The following is a 22,808-nucleotide window of genomic DNA, read 5'->3' on the forward strand; positions in this document are numbered from 1 at the left end:
ACAATATGCTTCATGCAGAAGAAATTTGTTTAATAAGAATGAACCTCAGTTAAGGACACAGTGGGTTTAAAGGCCATCATAGCAGGGGTTATACATTTCACAGTGTTCTCCCTCAGTATATCTTCTGTCTTATATTTCATTTTTAGCCTTGTGTGACTTGATCCACTTGGCCATTTAAGCCCCTCAATTTAGTCGCCTTTTTTCATTTATGACAACTTTTGGACATATTCTAAGGGATCAATAAAGAGTAAAAATGGGATATAAGATTTTTATCCTGTTAACAGGATGGCATGCTGATCCCTCAAAAAGACAAAATGGGTTTACACCCCATATTGTCCTTCTAAGAGGTTCATACAAATCAAACCAACACCTCCTTCAGCAAAGACATTTTTTCATTTTTTCTAACTTCAGACATGTGCTGTGGGGATATTAAAATGGACAGGTTGGATCTACCACATTCACATGATCTACAAAGTGCCACACTATTGCAGAAAAAAAGAAATGTTGGATTTGCATTTCATCTTGTCCTTGGAAAAAGGCAATAAAAGTGGCATTTTTAGGAAAAAACGCCATTTTGGCCAACTTTGAAGGCTCATAGCCTCGAAATACGAAAACTAACATTCTCAATTTTTTGTCAACATGTTCTCTTACTCATGGACTATATATATGTAGAGTTTTAAAACTGTGAGTGCTAGCCATTCATGACCATAAGAGAACAAAAACAGGTTTTTTTTTTCATTGCTTTCAAAACAAATATGGGTTTGTTTCGATGAATAAGTCTCCAATGGTGGGAAGGACTGTAATTCCTTTATGATTTTGGACAACAACACAGGGTACTGCCCCAGTGTTCAAATTTTTAGAAAATAATATGGTAGCCTTAAGAGAGGAGAGGGGTTTAAAAAAAAGTGGTGCTCATTAAATCCAGAATTTTCAGCCTTTTTTTAGGACGCGTCTAACCACATTTGAAGAGCCATATCTCAGAAACTAAACAAGATACCCAGCTAAAATTTTGGTTTTCTTCTAATGAGACATGGAGGAACATTTGGACCAAAAATCAGGAAAAACTGAGGACCATGGTGTCGGACCTGTTCCAACTGATATGGAATTGCCCATAACATAACAAGTGGCCCGCCATCATTTGGAAGCTAAACCACGTAGAACTAGCATGACAGTTGTGTTTATCAGTTTATCTCCGAGGTCCAAGGCATGCTTAACGTCATTGTTCACTCCCAAATTGCGTGTGACGTGCTGCTAGGCAACGCCTCCCAGAACTCGCCTCTGAAACCGGCTTCAGACAACCCCGGGACCAGAACACGTCTACCTTTCACATTGTGAAATCCCCTGAACCCGCTATTTCTTAAACGCTAATGTATCGTTTCTGAATGTGAAAGGGGCTTTTGACTGGTTCTGTGATTTGTTTCTTTAGATAGATAGTTCTCTCCAAGGACAGGTTGCATCAGACACCAATGACTTTTAAATTTTTAAATACATCAACTTGCCTCATCTTGCTTCAAAACGTGAAGCAATACGGTGGTGGCCCTGGGGCGAGAAGGGCACATGGTGCTTAAATAAACGACTACCGTTACTGACCTAAATACTCACGATATCTAATAGAAAATACAGTCAGGATCAGTCAAAATGAGATTGTTTCAATGGGTGTCAATGTGCTAGGCCTACCCCCTTTAGATTTGTTGCATTTAAGCAAGCAAACTGAAATAATTGGAAAACGTGTTTGAAGTCAATACAAAAACAAGGACACATTTGCACAACATGCCATGTGCTCTAATTAAACTGACTGATGCCCAGTCTTACGAAAACATCTAACCAAAATGTCTCATTTCACTCTGGATATTCATTTTTTTTCCCTTTTCCTTAATCTAGCACATAGCCTATAAATCGAAAAAAAAATAAAAAACCCTGCAACTGCATTTAACAACATAAAAAAAATGAAAGGAGCGGCCTATCACAGAGCCATTTGTTGCATGATGCTTTATCTTGCTCTTTATTGAACACAATGCCCTTTCCTTTAGTATATAAAAAATAAGTGCTGTCTTTTCCACTTATAGGCTAATACTAAGTTAGACACAAACTACATTTCATTGTCTCGGTAGTTTGACTCTGCACAATGAGACCAAAGTCTAATCGAATGTAAGAGGTCTGCTTCATTCAGTAAACTCAGTTTTTCATTTAAACATACTATTTAAAGTCATAACTGTTTTTGTACACAATTCTGAAAAGCTAGACTTTATTAATGACACAGGCACACCTAACACAAGGTTTTGGCTATTAACACAATCTATCAGATCCAAAATAGTGTACGACTATGCTGATCGTATAGTGCTGTCACAGTAACATCACAAACAACACACAGCACTCAATGTGAAACTTACAGGTGACTGTATTAAGGTGGGCAACTAAAGCAAAGCAGGATTTCTTGTCGCATAAAAAACATTGTTTCTGGCTCCTTCCCTGGCCCAATAGTGATGGTGTAGCATTTTCAGTGTCTGTGTTAGTTTTTTACATAGCAAGCATTTATTGATGAGATTCTTGCTGGCGCTCAAGCCAGGCAAGAGAAGGTTAAATCATTACACAAGGTCACGCCGCCAACATTTTTTACACTAAAAAAAGACGACTTCTCTGGAGAATTGTTGCATTTGCGGTCACTTGCGATGTAGTGACCCCAGACCAACAGCAGCCCTTAATCAACAAAATAACCGGATGTGGAGATGAAGGTATACCTGAATGCTGATTAAAATGTTGTCCTAGAAGCAGTGCAGGGTGAAATTTCAAATTGACTTGGAATCAGTAGTCTTGAGTTTTGAATCTAGCTTGAAGGGCCAAATCAGAGGCTCAGATCAAAAGTGGCTGGCAAAACTAATTCGTCAGAAAGCATACCATGACAGTCTATATTTGTCAGCCAGCCAATGTTTATTTAATGAATCAGTGTATCTACTGTACAAGTAATGCTGAATAAACCACCAGATTGGCTTACAGACTAGCCTAACCTAATGCGAAACGCCAACATTAAAAAAACGATGCAGCCTAGTCATGACGATATGATGACAAATATCATCAATGGTTGGCAGTAGTTTCGGCCGACATGCAAGTAATCGCTAGCTCTCCAATAGCTGCAGAAACTTCAAACTGGTTTTGATACTCCCGAGTAAGGAAGGAGAAGAGCGGTAATGTAGACATGAAAAAAGAAACTGCCATCTTCGCTGAGAAAATAAACAAAATAGTGAACCAAGTAAATAATGTCACGACACTGTGACCGCTTGTGAACATGATCAAACATGCAACCCGTTGGCTTCCCACCAGCAACTGAACAAGAAATTCCACAAAGGTGAAGGCAAAATTACAAGAATTAAGAAGGTGACTTATTGATAGGTTGTAACCACTGACTGGTTGTAACGTCACCATACAAAGCAACCAACGTAAGTGACCTAAACAACGCACTATAAGGTCGACCTAAACCCAGTTACACTAGAACCACAATATGTTTGAATTTGCAGCGATTCAACTGCACATGACCGGTTTGGTTGAGACTGACTGACATATCCTTTTGGGTTACAATTTGGCATAATATTAGTGTTATAGCAACGTTCGACGATATAGCTGTCACCCGACGTTTAGGTTAGGTGTTATTCTATAAGTAACGTTAACGTTAGATGAACAATGCAGTATCTCTAACAAAAAAAACGCAATTTCGTAGAAATTATGGTCGCACAAGAAAATACCAGCATTCATCTTCTAGTGACGTTAACACTGCTCTAATAGTCGAGTCCCGAATTTTACATATCCATCCTGCTGTCACCTCATCAGGTCACAAATCATCGCTAGTAATCTTAGCTGATGTGACACACTGACAACACCTTATCTGCTAGCTTGCTAGCAAGTCATCCAGTTACTGTTACCCACTGAACTAGATCCCCATACCAACGAAGCATTATGTTCAGCTAACGTGTGTTAGCTAGCGTTACCCAGTTGACCAAGTCCATACACAGTGTCGATTTCTGGCAAGCCTTCACTTTAGTGAAACGGAAAAAAAACAACTCTCGTGCAATTCTCTGCTGAATTATTGTCGTTCCAGAGCTTGGTCAATGTTTGACGAAATCATGCATATCGCCGCGCGCCCAGCCTTCTTACAGGGAAAAGAAAGATATGTGCCTGGTTAGCTAGCTAGTATGCTAGCCAACATTATGCCACACTGGACGCAGCAGTCGAACAATACACTTTCAGAGGCTATGATACTGCGTCCATTTAAGTATTTCTGGAAAACAACGAGATTTGCTTCCTTTAGCTAGAACATGTCAAAGAAAGATCCACTACAACACTTACACTGACAATAAAAAAAGTCAAAGCAGTTCATTCCAAATACATTCCCCTACCTAACATGGTCGCTCCCAGCTCCCGACACTACGGAAAACAGATATCATTCCAAGTGTCTTCTTTTATTTCCACGGATTCGGCTTTAAAACAGTATCCTTGACATATTGTGGCCACGAAAAACACTAGTTCCTACGAAACCTTTAAAAACTGTTTTTATCTTGTAATTTAACTATATTAGTGGTATGCATGTAATCCGAGACTCGCTCCCTCCCCTCTCATTCCAGTCGGTAATGGCGACGAGGATGGATCCTGCTCTCACTCACACTCTCCCCCCAGTAACTTTTCCATTCGGCTCAGTACGGGGGCGCGTCGCGCGTTCATGGCTGCAGAGGAATCGTTGAAGAAAACACGTTTGAAGATTTGTTTTTTTTCCTCGCTCTCTCAGAAGGCCGAATAATTGCATTGTTTGTGGTTATCACTCGATGGCGAACACCGAATCACCATCAAACAATTCTGGACTGCATCTCGACTTTTATATTAATCATTAATATGATAGCCTAACTAACCGTAAGTCTATCCAAACTTAAAACAGCACATTTGTCTATAAAGTCAATGGTAATATAAATTATAGCCTAGGCTACATTTTAGTCGCACTGAGCATTTTAATAAAAAAAAAAATAGGCTATTCTATTCTCAGTTAGCCTAGAGAAATAGGTTTCTGGAGGGTTTTTTTCAGATGCCATAGCCTTCGGTCACGGTGCTTTCAGTAAATTGGTTTATTTATTTATGGAGTTTTTGTTGTTGTTGTTTTATTATTATTATTCAACCTTCCATGGGTGTGTTTCAGGTAGCCTTCGCTGCAATGAATCCCTGCCCCTGCACTGGGACAATGAGTGGACCCAGCATTCAGTGGCCTGGTGAAGAGACGTCTTGTCAGACCTATAGCCTACACAGAATATGTGTGTGTGTGTGTGTGTGTGTGTGTGTGTGTGTGTGTGTGTGTGTGTGTGTGTGTCATTAATGCAGGACAATTTAGTTTTCAAGTTTCAAGTTTTTTTAGAGGAGCTCTCTTTTCAGGTTTTCAGCTTCTCCAGTTTGGCATTGAGATATCCACACTTTTGTGGTTTGTCTTTGACCTAAACCATATTTTACTCGGTTTACAAATGAATATAGTCCCAATTAATGAATCCCTATGTAGTGGCACAGAGCACATTACACTTTATGAAATCTGCCTAGACCATTAGTATGATACACAACCACACCCAAGATCATTACTTTCCATCCACCATTAATTTGCTAGAAAGAAGCATACTGAGGATGTAGTGAGGATTCAGTTAACCTGCTCACACTGAAGTTATCTTAATTAGGCTTCAACCAAAATTTGGGCATGTTACTTTAACAAGAATGTTCATTTGTCCCTCTATAGATCTTTAGTGGGGAGCGCATTTGCATTAATAGGGAAGAATATTCATCTTTCGCGTTTGTGAAATAATATGCAATGTGCCTGCACGCTTGGACACAGCATAAAAGACAAATTAGCCGACTGCCATGTTTGACATACTTATTTATATATTTATATATCTGGTGTGTCTATTTCCAAATGTTTGTAGGTGAGAGTGCTCTTCATTGTTACTAGGATGTTTGGGTGTGGACTCCAAGCTGTCTCTTGCCAAATGCAGAGCACTACTCCCCACGCACAGACTAGTGGGGGAGTGCAAGAGGACATGCAGGCCGTGGAGTTTACATTTTCCTCAATGTTCATGTTTTCAGCCTTTGCCCTTTGAAAAAGCTATTTTCCCAACTAACTCGCTGTTAGAGCATTTCTGAAGATGTGTTTGTTGGGAGGGCGTCTCAACAACATACACATGATTCTCAGAGTAAAAAAAAAGTGAGCATTTTCCGTCTCTGCGCCACTGTCAAACAGCCAGTGGGAGTTTGAGACAAGATCCCTGTGTTCATTCTTGGCTGGTGGCCATTCTGTCAATATGAACAAGAACAAGGACTTGGAATTTGATCCCGCTAAGAACTCTGCTGTGGGCTCAAACGATAGACTGCACATGTATGACTCTGTGTACTTCCTCATGGAGCAAAGGTTGGGAAGTTTTAAGATGACCCGTGTTGTTGTTGTTGTCACATCTGATGCAGAACATGTTACAGAATAGTGCCAGAGGACACGGATGAGGCTTTTACTGGGCTCTCAAATCTGGTACTCCTTGTATGCCTGTGCTGTTCTTAGTTTATAGGTGATCAGGGGGCTGTAATAGACAGACGCAAACCACCAGAGACAGACACTGTCTGAAGTCTGGCCCTATAGGTTTCAAGTTATTCTCAGCTCTTTTTGTTTAAGGTTAAATTGTTCATGTACAAAACCGTTTAATCAAAATGCTCTAAATGATTTTTACGTTTATTTTATTGTCTTCATCTCATCAACCTCAACATTTTAAACCCCCTAATTCTAGTATTCAAATTCAAATCTCAGGCACATTGTTGAGAGAGCCTGGTGCCATTTCACATCATCACATTGGAGGCCTTAGTGTGAAGTCTGAAAATAAACATGCTACATTGTTCATTTGAAGATGTAAATACCACACCAGATATTTCCTCTCTAACTTCCCAGCCTCTTCGCTATACAGTATATCCAACTTGAATGATAGCCAACCAATTACACCACATCAGGGTAAATATAATATACCGGTAATATATTGATTCTAGGCACCTTCCTAGTATGCTCACATAGATTGATTGTGTTGATGGAACATACATAGATTCGTTTTTATCAGAGTTTTATCGCATAACTCAAAATCTATTCATCAGAGAGTGGACTCTCCTGTCTTTTTTCCCTTTTTCCAGGTGTATGACTGGAAAAGCCTTAAGGAAATCACCATCATGAGAAACTATTCAGGATTTTGTACTGATAAAAAAAAAGTAGCTTTCCTATTCCTTTGGCTAACCAAACGAATCTGAAAATGTTGGTGCTGTCTCTATTTATGAAAATAAGCTGCCTCTTATCAGTTCATATCTTACAGTGTTTTGACCTCATTCTTTCTGCAGTGTCTTATCCCGTCTGGCATCATATTCACACTTTCATCATCCATGAGTGGCAAAAAAGAATCAATGAAAAACAGCTCACTGCATTTACACTTGACCTTCACTTACCCATGGCAGCTATGCAGTAAAGCGAACGGCCTGTTTATCTGATCAAAGCACAATTACTCGCTATTCCACTGGTGAGCTCAGGGTGTCTCAATTAAGATAGGGCCGATTATATCCATTCCTGCCGACACTAGCAAATGTAACCTTGAGATGTTCGATGTCAAGTGGACACTCGCAGCAGTTTTTGGCGGTGGCAGAGAACTTACACATTTTCAGATTTGTAAACGGTGCTCAGTGTGCTTCCCACCAGGCTTGCCAGCACTTGTTCTACCGGCGCTTTTCTATTGCAGGACCTGAGGCTCCTATGCAAATAACTTTTCCGTCGAGGGGGCGGAAAAGCATTGAAGCACCCCGCGTTATCTGCTTCGGCAGCGAGACTATCACTTTTGCTTTTATCTGTTCAGCCCACTTACTCTCTGCCTTCCCTAGTGAAAATAGAACAGCACGACTCCAAGCCAGACACACCAGGAGTAGGGCCTTCTGATGAACCTAAGGCAGGTACTTTCACAGAAGTCAGCCGTGAATGCTTGGAAGGAGAAACTCACACTCTTAAATAAGCAATGAGAGGCTATAGAGAGAAAACGGTGATGTGAAGCCTTGCGAAACGCAGAAGCAAATATTTTCAGAGTGCAAAGCTTCAGCACTGCTTGCAATTACTTGTGTGACTGCACAAGTAGAGACAGGCAAAGCAGTGTAAGCAAACACTGAAAAATGAAACAATTAGCTACTTTCTCAGTGGGCGTAATGCAATATAGAGCCAAGTCCTCAAGCACAGAGCCTCACGTAAGGAATGAAAAAGTATATGCTGTAATCATTGATGTGTTTATTTTTCAGAGCTTGTCCTTTCAGAGGAAGGGTGAGTATAGGTGGCATACTCGTCCATTGTGTCAAGGCAACTAAAAGGTAGAGTGACCATGGATCACTATAGCAACACAAGCTTTATTTTTTAATTGAACCCTGAGGCGGCTATCATACGTACACCCACTCAGCTTCAGAGCCCAGTCACTCCTCAGATACCCTGCAGGCTAGATTGTTAGCAGAAGGAAGTGTGTGTGGGTCCATGTGTGTTGGGGAATATACAAATTTTTCGGTGTGTATGCAATTTTTTTTAGCCTGTGTATGTGAGTGTGTGCATGTGAGATTGATGCCTCACCCACGTTCGGCGTCAGCGTGCAGCAGGCACAGCGGTAGCTGACATCAAAAGCAGAGCAGCAGGCCCCACCTTTACTTGGTCCTGTCTGTCTGCCCTGCCCGTCTGTCTGTTTATCTGTCTACCCTCTTTTCTGTCTGTCTGCAACTCCTGCTATACACCCTTTTCCAAATCTCCTGGCTCCTCTTCTCCTTTACCGCCATGAATTATTCATTCTCCCCAGCTCCCAAATCTCCCCCAGAAACGCTTCAGACTTGGGCCCTGTGAACAGCCACGCTGGGGAGACCCTCCTGCACCCCACCGGTGTCCTGTTCCTTTTGAGCCAGGCGTCGCTGCCGGCAGACAGACAGATGAGCTTAATCATCTCTGAAAAATAATAGACAGGCGCGCGGAACCCGAAGGTTGGAATTTTTTTTTCTTCTAAAGGGTCCATTCATTTGTGTTTTAATTACACCTAATGCACGTCTCTGGTGGTGACTGGCACTGTGCTACACAGTCATCTCTGCGTCTATCTGCTCTCTCTCAGAGAAGAATGCTGGGTGGTTTCAGAGCCCCCCTACAAGCACATACACACACACACACACACACACACACACACTCAAAGAACTGAAGAACAGAAAGGAGCAATGACTGCAGCAGAGGGGGTCTCACTCACTGCCTTGCCCCCCCCCCCCCCTCCCCACCTTCAACCCCCCCACCCTACCCCCTCGCTGAGTGCAGAGGAGGGGAGGCAAGGGGAGCAGAGCATAGCGGACTGCATACATGCCCTCCCAGTGACGCAGCGCAATTGGAACCAGCTGCTGCTATTTACCCCGTGCAGGACCGCAGCTGCATTGGCATGGCAACCAGTCTATGCTCCGGCCCCGACGGGTGGAGCGGGGTGGCGGGGGTCAAGGGGGCCTGGGGTGAGGGGTGGTATGTTTGGGGATGGGGTACGGACGGGCATCAGAGAACTCTCTCACCTCGCTCCCGTCTAGGGACCATGAGTTGCCAAAATCAGCCAGTTACTGCACTGCACACGTGCAGGAGACAAGACCGCTCCCCCAGAGCCCATTTGGGAGGTTCACAGACTCAAAGGTGGATGTTTCTTTGAGATCCTCAAGGGGGGAGGATATGCACTTAAGTGGAAGGATTTTTCTCACTTGACTTTCAGAGAGTGAAAGTGTGTCTGTTCTTTTTTCCCCCTCTCTCTCCCGCTCCTTAATTTTGGAATGCAGGATGTGGCTTTTATAACAATGGAGGGTTATATTTCATTTGGGCCAGGCTGACAGACGTAAAGTGGATGACTGGAATGAAACAGAGTCTAATTCAAGGGTATCCTTGAGTCCAAATGACAAGTATAGACTTTTTAATTCATTTATTTGAAACATGCGTGGAAAGCCAATTCAGTTCTTCACTGCCCTTTCATGTGTATTTTAAAACACGCAGACAGCATAACTACAAGTTCTTTGACTCAAAACTCCAGAGGCTTCACTTAGCATAATTTGATCAATAATAAATGCTATTCTACTGTATTATAAATGTGAAGATCACCACTTTGGATAAGTTACCAGAGGGAAAGTCACTCTAATATCAAGACTGAAGCCTTACTGGAGAAGATGTTGCTTTAAAATATTTAAAAACATACTACTGGTGGAAATAAAGAGAATTCTTGAATCCATGGCAGAGTTGTGTAAAAAATGCCCAAATGTTCCATTATGAAAGAAATGTGGAATTACCTCTGTGTGTGAATGTATTTTCTTGGGAGCTCAGGTGACATTGAAAGTAGACACCACTCTTTCTCTCACACTCTTTCCCTCTCCAGGCACTGCGTATCTTCGCCTGATTTAATTATTGATCTTTCACAGCTTGAGGAAGTGGAGTTCTCTCCATTTCTGTCCCGGACAGCATGGGTTGCTTTTGAAACATGAGAGAACTGCAGCCCTGACGTCACTTCTGAGTTACGGATAAGTCCACACCCAAAGTTGATAACACCTGAGAACTTTTTTTTTATCTTAATGCTGTTGCAGTGGGAATGTCCCAAACCTTCCCAGAAAAGAACTAGTCATCTCGCTGAAACAACCCTGTTATGACTCCACACAAGACAGAGGCAGTCAGGAGTGGTCATCCGACACATGCACACACCCTTTATCTGTCTTTCTCTCTCTCTCTCTCTCTTTCTCATACACACACACACACACACGCACACACATTCTCATGCTTGCTTCGTTTTTTTTTCTTTCCAAGTCTCCCACAGAAACTTTTGGCTGTCTTGGTCAACGAGCACATGGCTGAGCGGTAATTATCCAAGCCGAGTCATCTGTCTGGCTCCCCTTTGGGCTTTCCTGCACCTTGACTGTGGCCTCGCCGTCGCTGTAGTGGCTTGGCGGAGATGCAATGCTCACAGTAAAACAGCTTTCTATGCCGCATCTCATTGATTCTTACACTATTATCTCTCATTCGGTGACATCGGTGACAGCAACAACTCGGCGCCAAGGCTGCTCTGACATGCCACTAGGGAATAGGTGAGACGACAGGGAGGAGGTGGAATGAGCTGGAGAAAGAAAGGGGGAGAAAAAGGGAATAAAAAGTGTCTAAGTATGTTCTCAAGTAGTGGTTGAGAAAACAATGTGAGATGGAGTGAAAAGGAGACTGGGCAACTCAGAGTGAGAAGGAGACAGGGAAAGAGCTCGACCAATAGCACAGCCAAGTCTGCGAGAGTTTCATGTCTCCAACTGGGTGCACCAAAAGTCTTTCTGATCATTACTCATCATGACATATCAGTCTGGCCAGAAGAACAGAAAATGCAAAAGGTGGGCCTGCTCCAAAGAGCACGAGCCAAAGCCAGGGCTGGCCATCGGGAAAAAAAACCCCACACATCACTCTCCACCTCAAGATCGGGCACAATACGCGTTTTCATAAGATTTACACAGCGTCTTAATCTCTTTTATTGCATTTGCCAAAACTCTGAGGAGACTTTCGGTAATACAATGAATTGCATAATAGCAGCAAAGTTCATGCTCCAATGGGACCAATGTGGTCTTAGAATATGCAGCCAGGGGTAGAGGAGAGCAAGTTACCCCCCTCAAATGCACACTTACACACACACACACACACACACACCTCACTTTGTGTAAACATGACTGTCCAGCAAGTGTGGGGGTTTTGCGGTACGAAAAATTATGGCTGCTTCAGCTGACTTAAGGGAACCATGAAAATATGCAGGATGTGGAGCCGTTTGTCACTTGAACCTTATCCCGCCCGGGAAAATAAATATCGGCCCACGGGGCACAGTCAGTATGTTTGGCTGCCAATTAGGGCCGCCTGGTGGCCGTGACATGTAAAAACAGTTACTGGCCACTAACTTCATATACTCAACTCTCAGTAAAACTGCTGGCACTAGCCCCTGCCTTTTTTCAGCAGGCAAAAAGTCTCCAATAATAAGCTTTAGGGCACGCCTCATTAGAACACTGCCATAACTCACTCTTAAAGCGCTGCTAACACCTCAGCAACTCTCAAGGTCACTAGACACGTTAAAATTCAAACGCCTCTGTGTGTCTATCTACCGTGTCTGATGGTGTGGAACTGATGCAGGTAATGCAAAAAAGGGACAAGGAAGTGATGCTGAGGAGGGACTACGTGCTCGGCACAGAGAGAGCCACAGTGGCTGAATACTGATGATGTCAACTGTTTGGAATTGGTGGTGGATTAAAGTCTTGTAAAAACTACGTCAAGACTTCTGGAGAAGGCTAGTACAGAATGGCCAAAGTTGTCAGATTAGATGGAGAAAATGTGTTGCTACCCTTCGATACTGAATACACTTTTTGGAATGTCAACCTATAACATGCAAATAACAGGATTAGATAGGTGCTATGCATAACAGACTGAACAGTTCAGATAATTCATTGAAAAGAGAAGCAGCCAGTGCAGCGGAAACGGCAGACATTAAATGAAATGATGAACACAGCAGAGAATATTTCTGCGTCATTTTTCTTTTTAATTTCACAATCACTCAGCAACTTTTTGTCTGTACAGGCTTCCCAGCATGCAAAATTTGTATTTCTTTTTGCAACACACAGGAGAAATGGTTGTGCGTATTGGTTTTCCGCATTCAACAGCGCAGGCACATAAATCCACAGACTTGAGTACATTCCACCAAACAGGCCGACAGATATGGCCCCGGCCCCGAGCTCTACGGGAAACCCACATGACTGTGGTTTCTGCTTCCCTGTCTCCTCAGTACCACCCAAAATATGACCTAGACACCGTGAGGCTAGGGATAATGTTGATCATGTCGATAAATACTAGACGGCTTGAAGTCAGAGTAGTGTACTGTATTTTCAGCTTACTATAAGCTTTTTAAGATTGTGCTGGTAGAGAGTTCTGGCTATTGTAGACGTCCGACAACAGGACAATGGTCTGCATTAGAGTGGTGCCCACTGATGTGTAAGACCCCTTGAGTGGGGAGGACCAGAACACTGGTCATAGCACGTCTGTCTGTCAGCTGGAAGAGTCCTCCAGTCGCCGTACAACTGCGGCTGCTACTTTCTTGTAAGATTCAGCCTGGAAAGACAAAAGGAGAAGAGGGTAGATCTGAATAATATAAAGCAGAGGTAAAAAAAAAAAATGGTAGGTCCATCAAACACATTTTGTACAACTCAATGGAAGATAGACTTCATCTTTGATACAGATTCAAAAGAATGTAACAGGGACTGTGAGTGAGGCTAGTGGCATGCAAGCAAATGCTGTTTGAAACGTAGCAGTGGGCTGAAGCTGCCTCATTTCCATTGAAATGTGATGCTGACTGACATGTAAGAGACTGTAACAGAGCTGATCAGAGAGGCGCTGGGAACTAGTGAGCTGGTGTGTGTGTGTGTGTGTGTGTGTGTGTGTGTTTGTGTGTGTGTGCACTTGGCTGGGAGTGTGATTAAAGAGGACCGTGATGACCGGTGAGCACTACATACCTCGGGACTGTCTGGGGACGACACCACCACTGGCCGGCCTCTGTCAGACGTCTCTCTGATGTTCAGGTGCAGCGGGATGTCCCCTGGGAAGGTAGGACCAGGTAAGGCAGATATTAGATCAGTCGTCAGCATCCCTGAAGGCACTGGAGCTTTTGATTCAATTATTCACATATCAGATGCACAGGCGCTGTGCTCTCTAAGAGCTTTTCACAGCAGTCCCTTTACATCATTTCACTGTTATAACAATTCATAGATTACAATATCATATTTTCTAAACATGGAACATTTATATTTTAATATATTTTTTGCCAGTGTTACATATCAGTAAAAGCTAAAAACTATTTTTCTTCTGGATGATAATAGGTTTAGTCCTATAGTCCTAGTCCTAATATGGATATCATTCTGCCAATACTTGAATTAACCTCATAATTCTAACTAAAAGTTCTGCTGTACAGCCTATGGGGTCTGAGGTATTCATAATAACCATTTCTTGTAAAAGGTCTAGACAGGGGCAAGAGATCTGTTTTGGTAAAGAGCCGTAATATATGCACATGTTCCGTTTTAGGCCTTAAATAAGTTATGAGGGCATGACTGAAAAATGGATGTCAAGTAGGACAGTGCAATGCATTGCTATTTCAGTTTGCAAGTCCTCAGGTGAAAAAAAAAAGCCCCCTCCAGAAACTCATTATCATGCAGTGAGAGCAGAGGTGCCGAGTCGAGATCCATACACCTGGTGCATCTGAACACCTGATAAATATAGAAAGTCATTAGCCATGTGTGGGATGTGGGGACGGGGCAGGGCGCGGCGGCACTAATGTAAAGCACTATGCATGGACGCATTCGGAGTGAGCCGTTGATGAATGGCGTCAAGAGCGGAGGTCTCACCAAGGACTTCTACTCCGAGAGTGTGGGCCAGCTCCCTTGCCCCATCTGCTCCAAAGATGTGGGTCTGGTGGTTGCACTTGGGGCACTGGAAGACGCTCATGTTCTGCACCAAGCCCAAGACCTACAACGCGAAAAAATCAAACACGAGGGAGCTATTAAATGCAAGCCCAGAGTGTCACATCACAAGGCACTGGCTTCCGTGTCCTGTCACTTACAGGCCGCTGAAAGAAGTTAAGATCTGCAATATTCTTGGATGAGTAAAAGGATATACTCTGCATAGTGAGAGGAAACCTATTAAGGATACAACATCAGTTCTCTGCTTTAAGCGAACACCCGCTCAGCAGAGTGCTTTTGACAAGATGTCATTACGTTTATTAAATGACATGAATACTGAAAGCTGAGAGCAGTCGGAGTGTCTTCTCTCCCCGCCGGTTCTGTGTTCCACTGCAACCTCTGCTGGCTGTTCCTTTGAGAAATGCAAAGGAAATGCAATTCTAATCAGAGGGGGTTCGCTCACCGGCACGTTGACCTTGCGGAACATCTCGGCTCCCCTGCGGGCGTCCAGCAGGGCGATGTCCTGCGGTGTGGACACGATCACCGCTCCTGCGGAGGCCAAAGGTCACTCAAGGTCAAAAGACAGAACAGCTTAATGTCCGCGATTACCACATTCAGTCTTGATTAATTGTTAATATTGGACCATTCTATCCCATTGCTTAATGTACTAATGGTTTAAAAATAGTGTCAGAGATGACGTCTTTATTAAGACTTGTGATGAAAGACATCATGCGTAGACTACCTAATGATTAGAGTTCATTAGAAGGTAGAGTAACACTGTTTGGGTGGATTACCACTAATGAGGATTTGAAGAAAGGTAAGCATTGTAAGCCAGAGACTTCATTGTGTCTTACATAACTGACTGCTGAAACAATCTGATTGCACGCTAACCAAAAATGAGCTCCTGTGTAATCTTGGTCCAGGAGTGTTTCTTTAAGATGTGTTTTTTTTTTGCTTAACATCAAATTAGGCAAAACTACAAATGGCAGGATTTAATGTAAGAAAGCAAAACTTCAATGGCATGAAAATCATTCTCTCTAGATACTATAACATATCGGTCACAGCCACAGGTCACAGTGAGTAAACAGACAATAAATAAGGCTTCCTTTTTGTTATAAATTGAAAACATCCTACTAATGGCTACATATTCCTTGTGGCTAATTATACTGCAAGGACAAGGTTAATGTGGGTCTTCATGGGTATCTTTGTTTTTTTCGTGGGAATAGCCTTTCAATTGATTTGGGCGGAAAGATTGTGTTAGTGTTTGGATATCGTGACCTACATCAGCATCATCTCATCTCAGGACAGGACAAGAGCATTCTCTCCGCACATCATTACCTGGCCATTGTGACAATGCCGGAGTAAATTGGGTCCACAGTCCATTTGCTAAGATCTTATCAAGGGGTTGAAAATGGGACACTTTCTAGAGCCGACAAAAACAATCTGCTTACACAGCATTTTCACAGGCTTCCCAACCAAGCAAAATAACTGCCAATGACTGGCAGCTGGCCAATGGACCCACATTTTTGCACGTCATCTGAAGTGCATGGAGAATTGCCACTTCTCACTAAAAATGCACAAACATTTACACACTGACACCTCCTGGCCATAACGTATCATTGCAGGTGTTATTACAACACTCGAAAAACAAAACAGCCTCATTGTAAAGTTCAAATATAACAGATGGATTACTGATACTCACCAGCAATGGGGATGTTCTGTGTTATGGAAAGCTGGACATCTCCAGTTCCTGGAGGCATGTCAATAACCAAGTAATCCAGACGTCCCCAGTCAACCTATTCAGGTGCAAACACACAAGAGAGGCTTTAAAGGAGAAATCTCCTGAGAATTTTTTCACATACTGTAGACCTCCGTTCTGGAGGTCACCGACTAATGTCAGTATGAAAAAAACAAAACATCAGCAAAAACAATTGTTTTTTTACCTAACTGGAGTTGCTGGAGGTCCCAGGATCAGATGCAAAGTGTTAAATTGACAGATGCCACCAATTTAATTTAATACAGGCATTTTACAGGTATCAAAAGGAAGGCATCGATCCTGCTTTTTGACAACAGCCCTATTCATCACCTGAGAGTGCCTACCTGTCTTTTCCTCTAGTGCTCTGAGGATAAAATGCCAAGGCTAGCACTGCCGTAAATGCTTTGTGGCTGTGGAAGATTATGATAGACTACATGACTGGTGAAGAATGTGATCATCGCTCACCTGTCTGAGTAATTTCTCAATGGCTGACATAACCATTAGGCCCCTCCACACAATAGGCGCAACGTCCTCCACAAGGAAGCCCATTGACATGCTGAAGTGGGACAGAGACATGGCAGTATGTCAAGAGGACCCACAACATGGTAAAGGAAGCTTTATCCATCAACTGGTCTTACAGTAGAGCTACACCAGACGCGTAACTGAAGCGTTCCGTTCGTGAAGCGTATGTTGCAGCAGTTAATAACCACTATAATCAATGGAAGTAGCTACAACAGACACGACAGTGGCGCGTACATTCGAAAAAAATAGACCCCTCTTCTAAAATGGATTTTACGCGTCGCGAACGGAACGCTTCAGTTACGCGTCTGGTGTAGCTCCCCTGTTACATCTTACAAACTTACCAAGGAACTCCAAAATTTACAAGAGGTCTCATAAGATTATCTGAAAACATAAAAAGGGAAAATAATATTACAATAGTTTACACAAATTCCACTGGTAGCTATCAATTGGCAATACGTCTCTGTTGATATAATACAAATAAGCAAAAAAAAAAGGCTACATATATTGTTTATAAAATAGAAGAAAAGAAAAAAAGAATAAAGTCGCTGAATACGTGTGACCTACTGTCTGTCAGTTCCGGATTCCCCTTCAAATTCATCAGTTTAGGAACTGAAGGGCCATACACATCAGCATCTAGCAGACCTACAGATACAGTCTGGAATTGACAAGACAAGTTAAACAGGTCTTGGTACATTAGAAGATTGAAAATACACTTAATATCACAGGGTTAACAACAGATTGTTACCGGGTCATTGGCTATGAGTCCAAGTGCCAGATTCACTGAAAAGTACACAAAACAATCATATCATGATCATATCTTGTACTTTCCATTGAACACATGAGAAGATGGGGGATGACATTGGACCAATATACTGTATTTAAATGTGTGCAATTACTGAGTATATCAGTGTTGCATATTTTAGGACATGATTTACCAGCTGTAGTAGACTTCCCTACGCCTCCCTTTCCTGATGCAACCACGATGACCCTCTTCACCCCTGCAATGGGTTTCTGTTTGGGTAGCCCCCTCGCCATGTGCTGCTTCTGTTTCTCCTGCAACCTGTCAGTTGCGCCTGATGTCTATGACCCCAAACATCACCAAAATACATAAACAGTTGTATGAAGTCACTATTAACGTGAACAAATACCACAGTCCAATAAGCTTAATAACAGTGCTGAATCTGACATGATTATGACATGCACTACCTATGCACTACCGTTTAGTAACGCTGTGTTGCCTACCAAACAGAGAAAAGCATACATGCATAGAGAGCAGATCCATAACAGCAATCCGATAGGATTAAACCAGTGTGTGTAGTGAGTTACCACGATGTTTGTTTGTTTGTTTTGACAGCCCATGAAAGGCTAACACTAACTATAGTACCGAGCTAGCTAGTTAGAACGAGATGACAGCTTACCTTCAAACGTATCAAATGTTTACAATAAACTGGTGGAAGCTGGACACGTCCTAACGTACATGCAACACGCGAATCGATACTCTGAGGAACACATTTCAATATATGCATAAATTTACAATAGTTAAAGTGTGCCATGTTGTTGTGCCTCGGCTAGTTTTGCCTCAGCTATTTTGCAACCGAATGACGTTTGGAAGACTAGTCCATTTTTGATGACGTCTACCACAACACAAGCTTTATGCGGAAGAGAAGCAGTGCGGTAGCAGTGCAGCGGTTACAGTGATCTTTACATGTGAGAAAGTACCCATCATCATGACAGACAAAACAGCTGCTTTGCAATCTAGAACCACTCTACAACAATGCCTTCATGCCAGGCTTCAAGTCAAACCTCCCGATGAGCAGTCGGAGGCAGAGTGGGTAGAGGTAGGTTGGATAGGTAAGCATAGGCTAACAATATGACTTCATTGAATGAATAAATGATTGATTAATTTGCCTTTGCATTGCCTTTCAGATTGACCGCGGTATGGTTATTTATATCTGTTTCTTCAAAGGAGCTACTGAAGATATAATTCCAAAAATGGGTACGCCCTAGTATGACATGTTCTTCATTAAGGCTAGATAGCCTACATGTGGGCTACTACTAATATGATAGCCTTGGCTACCAACAACCTGTGACTGTTGTCCTTTCCTCCATAGTGACCGCCCTCCTTAACATCAAGCTGTGTGAAACCGACTCAGGGAAGTATGTGTCAGTGCTGGACCTGCCAGGTAGTGTCCTAATCATCCCTCAAGCTACTCTGGGAGGTAAAGTCAAAGGCAAGGTAATGCAGTACCATGGCAACATTGGGAAAGAAGAGGGACAGAAGCTCTATGCTCAGTTTGTCTCCCAGTGTGAGAAGGAGATTGCTGCGTCCAGTAAATGTTGTGAGGCTGGAGTTGTGGTTAGACATGGAACTTATGGAAACAGACAAGTGCTTAAACTGGACACAAATGGACCGTATACTCATTTAATGGAGTTTTGAGGTTTCTTTTTCTTTTTTTTACCTTTTTTTTGCTGGGTGAATCGTGCCTACCACATTTTGTATAATTATGAAATACTGTACATTTATCATAAAGTAAAACTATGCTTGTGTGAACTGACTTGTAAAACTTGCTTCATGTGTTAAGTAGGCTTGATCTTTCTTGAGGTGTAGGCTTTTGTACAATTACTAGGTTACTACTAGTCAGTCAGAAAAAATAACAGCTCAGGTCGAGTGGAGGTTTCTCTGGTTGACTATGTCTGGTTACTGTCACTTCTGATCTCAATCCCTCTCCTTCCTCCCTGACACAAACGTGTAGAGTACAACTTTTCATCTGTTCAGTGACCCTGAGCAGACAGTTTACCAGCTCTCAGACCTTTCTGATAGGCCTACAAATACATAAGAAACTGCCCAATATTTCAGTGCAGGTAATGATAATAATTATAACAGGCAATAAAACACATTTTATACATCATGAAAGACGGTCAGTCAATACTGGTCAGTGAACCAGTTAGGGCCTACTACTGTATTATGAATATTTGATCAATGACATATTAGACATATTAATGTTAATCTTTTGTCATGTCATTACATTACAAATTATTTCCAAACCCAGTGGGGATGAAGGGAAGAGTAGTTGATTAGGATGGTTTAAGCAGTACAACATAAGGCCACTAGAGGGCACTGCCATTGCAACACTTGACAGTTCATACAGGTTCAAATGACCACAGCAAAGGAGAAAAATCTTGTCCCCAACCCCTCATTTCAATCCTATATCCATTACCAAACATTGTGATACATTATACATCAGACAGTCAGTCATCTCAGCTGGTAATCCGTCTCTGTTGAAGGCTGTGCTAGGCTTGCAGTTTGCCAGTGGGTCGTTTCTCTGTGCTAAAGAGGGCGAGATTTAACACTCAGCAAAAGAGTGGGGTGATGCTTCACCATGTTTAATTTATGAGCCTAAGCCTTAGCCTAGGAGGACAGAGAGGAAGGGGATAAAAATGGTGGGAAAGTGCAGCATGAACACAGGCGTGTGTGTGTGGTTTGAATGTGAGAGAGACTGTAGGTTTGTGTGCGTGCGTGTGTGTGTGCATGCAAGTGTGTGTGTGTGTGTGTGTGTGTGTGTGTGTGTGTGTGTGTGTGTGTGTGTGTGCGTGTGTGTGTGCGTGTGTGTGCGCGTGTGTGTGCGCGTGTGTGTGCGCGTGTGTGTGCGCGTGTGTGTGCGTGTGTGTGTGCGTGTGTGTGCACTGATGATTGTCATGTCTGGGTGGGACACTTCCAGAGCATCATTGTGACTCAGCACTATCTGACCATTTGAGGGACACAGAAATCAGCCTCAGCACTGAACAAATACTGCAAGTCCACCAGACACATTTTCTTAAGCTTGCATGGAGCTGAATGCAAAGAAGCTCTTCAGGCTGTCAAATGTAGGGAATGTAATTCCCTTTGTTCTCAAGATAGGACAAAGATGGAAATAAAAAAACACCTAATGGTCCATGTTTCAACTCTCCACTGGCCATTTACTTCTATATTGGAGTGAATCTTGTTGATAAAAGGATCAGAATAAACATCAGAGTAGTATTATTTCCCCAAATGTAGTATTAAACCCCAAGCAACATATTTCCCAATTCTGTAATTTGTTTGGGAGGCATGAAATAGCACTTGCGTTTGAGCAATAAGCGATTATGGTCAGGCTTTTGAAATAACAGTCCCTGCAAACTAAACTACAGACTGGCAATTGTAGAGCCAAGCTGCAGCTCAGATTCTTTTGCACGAGCCAAAGCCAACTTTAAAAGACTTGAATTCCTCTCGAAATGAAGGGTTTGTTTTTCAGTGTTAGTCTGTTTGCTTTTCTCAGATCATCAGTAAGTCCCTGACACGAATCGATTTTGGGTTTTAAAGTGAGACTTTGTTAACACTGCGGCATGAAGGCTTTGGGATGTAATATCACTTTTGACTTCATTTCAGTGGGTGCTAAGTGGCTATTCAAATTCCTGAGCATGTTTGCTAATGTGTTTGTATATCCTCACTGCAACATCCATATTCTCTCATACCTACAATGTATGTAATGCTCAGTGTACTCAGTTTATAAATCGTGAAATAAATGGTGTTGGATTTTGGACAGACTACCACTTTTGTGCGTTTTCCTCTAAATGTTAAACAAAGAAGCTTGTAGCTCTACACCAGGGTGCACAGTGCATGTTCATTAGGGCCCGAGCACCGAGATGCGGCCTGCGGCTGCACCATAGGTGCAAGGCCCTATTGTTTTTGCTCAGATTATTATTATTATTTATGTTTGTGTTATTGGATGTTTTTTGGCATCTATAAGGGTCACTTTAACAGTGGAGTTCTACGCCCCTACATTTCAGCCCATATCAACAGGTCAGGTCATTTCACTTTTCATTAAATGGCAGAGCTCTTTCCCTGCTTTGTGACAAAACGATTGAGTCACCTCAAAGTGTTTTCCATCTATGGATTTCAAATGATGATAAAATGAGGGTTTGGAGAAGATGTAAGATAGAGGTTGCTGCAACAGCAGGACGTATAACTGAGTTACTGTGTGTTTAGTGAGCTGATTGGGGTAATTGGTAAAAGCATGTGCGGGTTGTGAGTGAAGACAGAAGCCCCTCAAGCCCTCACTCTCGGCCTTCATTCTCTCTCTCTCTCTCTTCCTCTCTCTCTCTCTCTCTCTCTCCCTCACTTATCCTATGTAGTCACACCCCTCAAAATTAGCTAGTAAGGGTCAGCAAACCAGGGTAGGAGAGCAGAACCTTCGATCATATGTTTGCTGTTTCACTGGTGGTAGCAAGCTCATCCCTCTCTTAAGACATTTCTAACCCTATCCTTCAGTTGTCCAAAATATGACGTTTTATATGATATGATATGATATGATATATTTACAAATATTGAGAAACGTTATGGACATATGATTAGAGGAAGATACACACGCATGAACACACACGCAAATCATTTGAGAACAATGTGACTCAAAAATGCTGGATACGTTGCGTAATACCAGGGAGCTTTTTTGATAGATTGCTCATAATCTCACAAAGAATGTTGAAATTGACTTGAGGATAAGTGGATGTGAATAGATAGTACAGTGTTTCTTTTTTCATGTAAAAGAGTTTTTGTTGTGTTATGAGCAACTTGTGGTCATTGCTAAAACATTACAACATTCATAAACATGCAACATAATTAAATTCAATAACTCAATAATCCATTGTGTTTACAAGTACCACAATCACATTGCTGAGCTTTAACTCTGTGATTAAGAATTAAGAATTTAAACATCACAAAGGCAAACGCACCCTTAATCACCCACACATTAACCACACACACACACACGCACACACACACACACACACACACACACACACACACACACACATATTCAATTCTTGGTAACCCTTGTACTTCCTGGGGCATGTGAGGAAAAACACACGCCACCTGCTTCCATTGTTTCTAAGAACGCACTGTTGAAGATTGATTGAGGAAAATATTACCGAGGAGCTGTGGTTGCACTGATTGTTATGAGTAGCCATATTAGGGTCTGTGTTCTGGGTGTGAATGTTCAGA

General features: G+C 42.4%; 3 protein-coding genes across 3 annotated transcripts in view; 1 reads left to right on the forward strand and 2 right to left on the reverse strand.

Annotated features, from left to right (window-relative positions):
• The window catches only part of arhgap5 (Rho GTPase activating protein 5), a 45,438-nt gene extending 40,731 nt beyond the window's left edge, over positions 1 to 4,707 (reverse strand). The window contains exon 1 of the mRNA XM_062522350.1: positions 4,389 to 4,707. The gene's annotated coding sequence lies outside the window, so the exon portion shown is untranslated. The remainder of the gene's footprint in view (positions 1 to 4,388) is intronic.
• A 7,880-nt stretch (positions 4,708 to 12,587) lies between these two features.
• On the reverse strand, positions 12,588 to 18,398 carry nubpl (nucleotide binding protein-like). The gene is made up of 11 exons (XM_062523575.1): positions 18,211 to 18,398; positions 17,728 to 17,872; positions 17,538 to 17,572; positions 17,357 to 17,447; positions 17,134 to 17,173; positions 16,736 to 16,826; positions 16,217 to 16,310; positions 14,978 to 15,063; positions 14,461 to 14,581; positions 13,576 to 13,658; positions 12,588 to 13,174 (listed from the first exon to the last, which is right to left on the reverse strand). The coding sequence occupies exons 1-11, from the start codon at positions 18,343 to 18,345 to the stop codon at positions 13,112 to 13,114; spliced, it is 984 nt and encodes a 327-aa protein (XP_062379559.1). The 5' UTR covers positions 18,346 to 18,398; the 3' UTR covers positions 12,588 to 13,111.
• A 61-nt stretch (positions 18,399 to 18,459) lies between these two features.
• dtd2 (D-aminoacyl-tRNA deacylase 2) lies at positions 18,460 to 21,356 on the forward strand. Its single transcript, XM_062523637.1, has 3 exons — positions 18,460 to 18,630; positions 18,719 to 18,788; positions 18,904 to 21,356. Exons 1-3 carry the CDS (start codon positions 18,520 to 18,522, stop codon positions 19,227 to 19,229), a joined length of 507 nt encoding a protein of 168 aa, XP_062379621.1. The 5' UTR covers positions 18,460 to 18,519; the 3' UTR covers positions 19,230 to 21,356.
• The last annotated feature ends 1,452 nt before the right edge of the window (positions 21,357 to 22,808 follow it).

This window comes from Sardina pilchardus, chromosome 20 (assembly GCF_963854185.1).
Source record: "Sardina pilchardus chromosome 20, fSarPil1.1, whole genome shotgun sequence".
Taxonomy (NCBI): Eukaryota; Metazoa; Chordata; class Actinopteri; order Clupeiformes; family Clupeidae; genus Sardina; species Sardina pilchardus.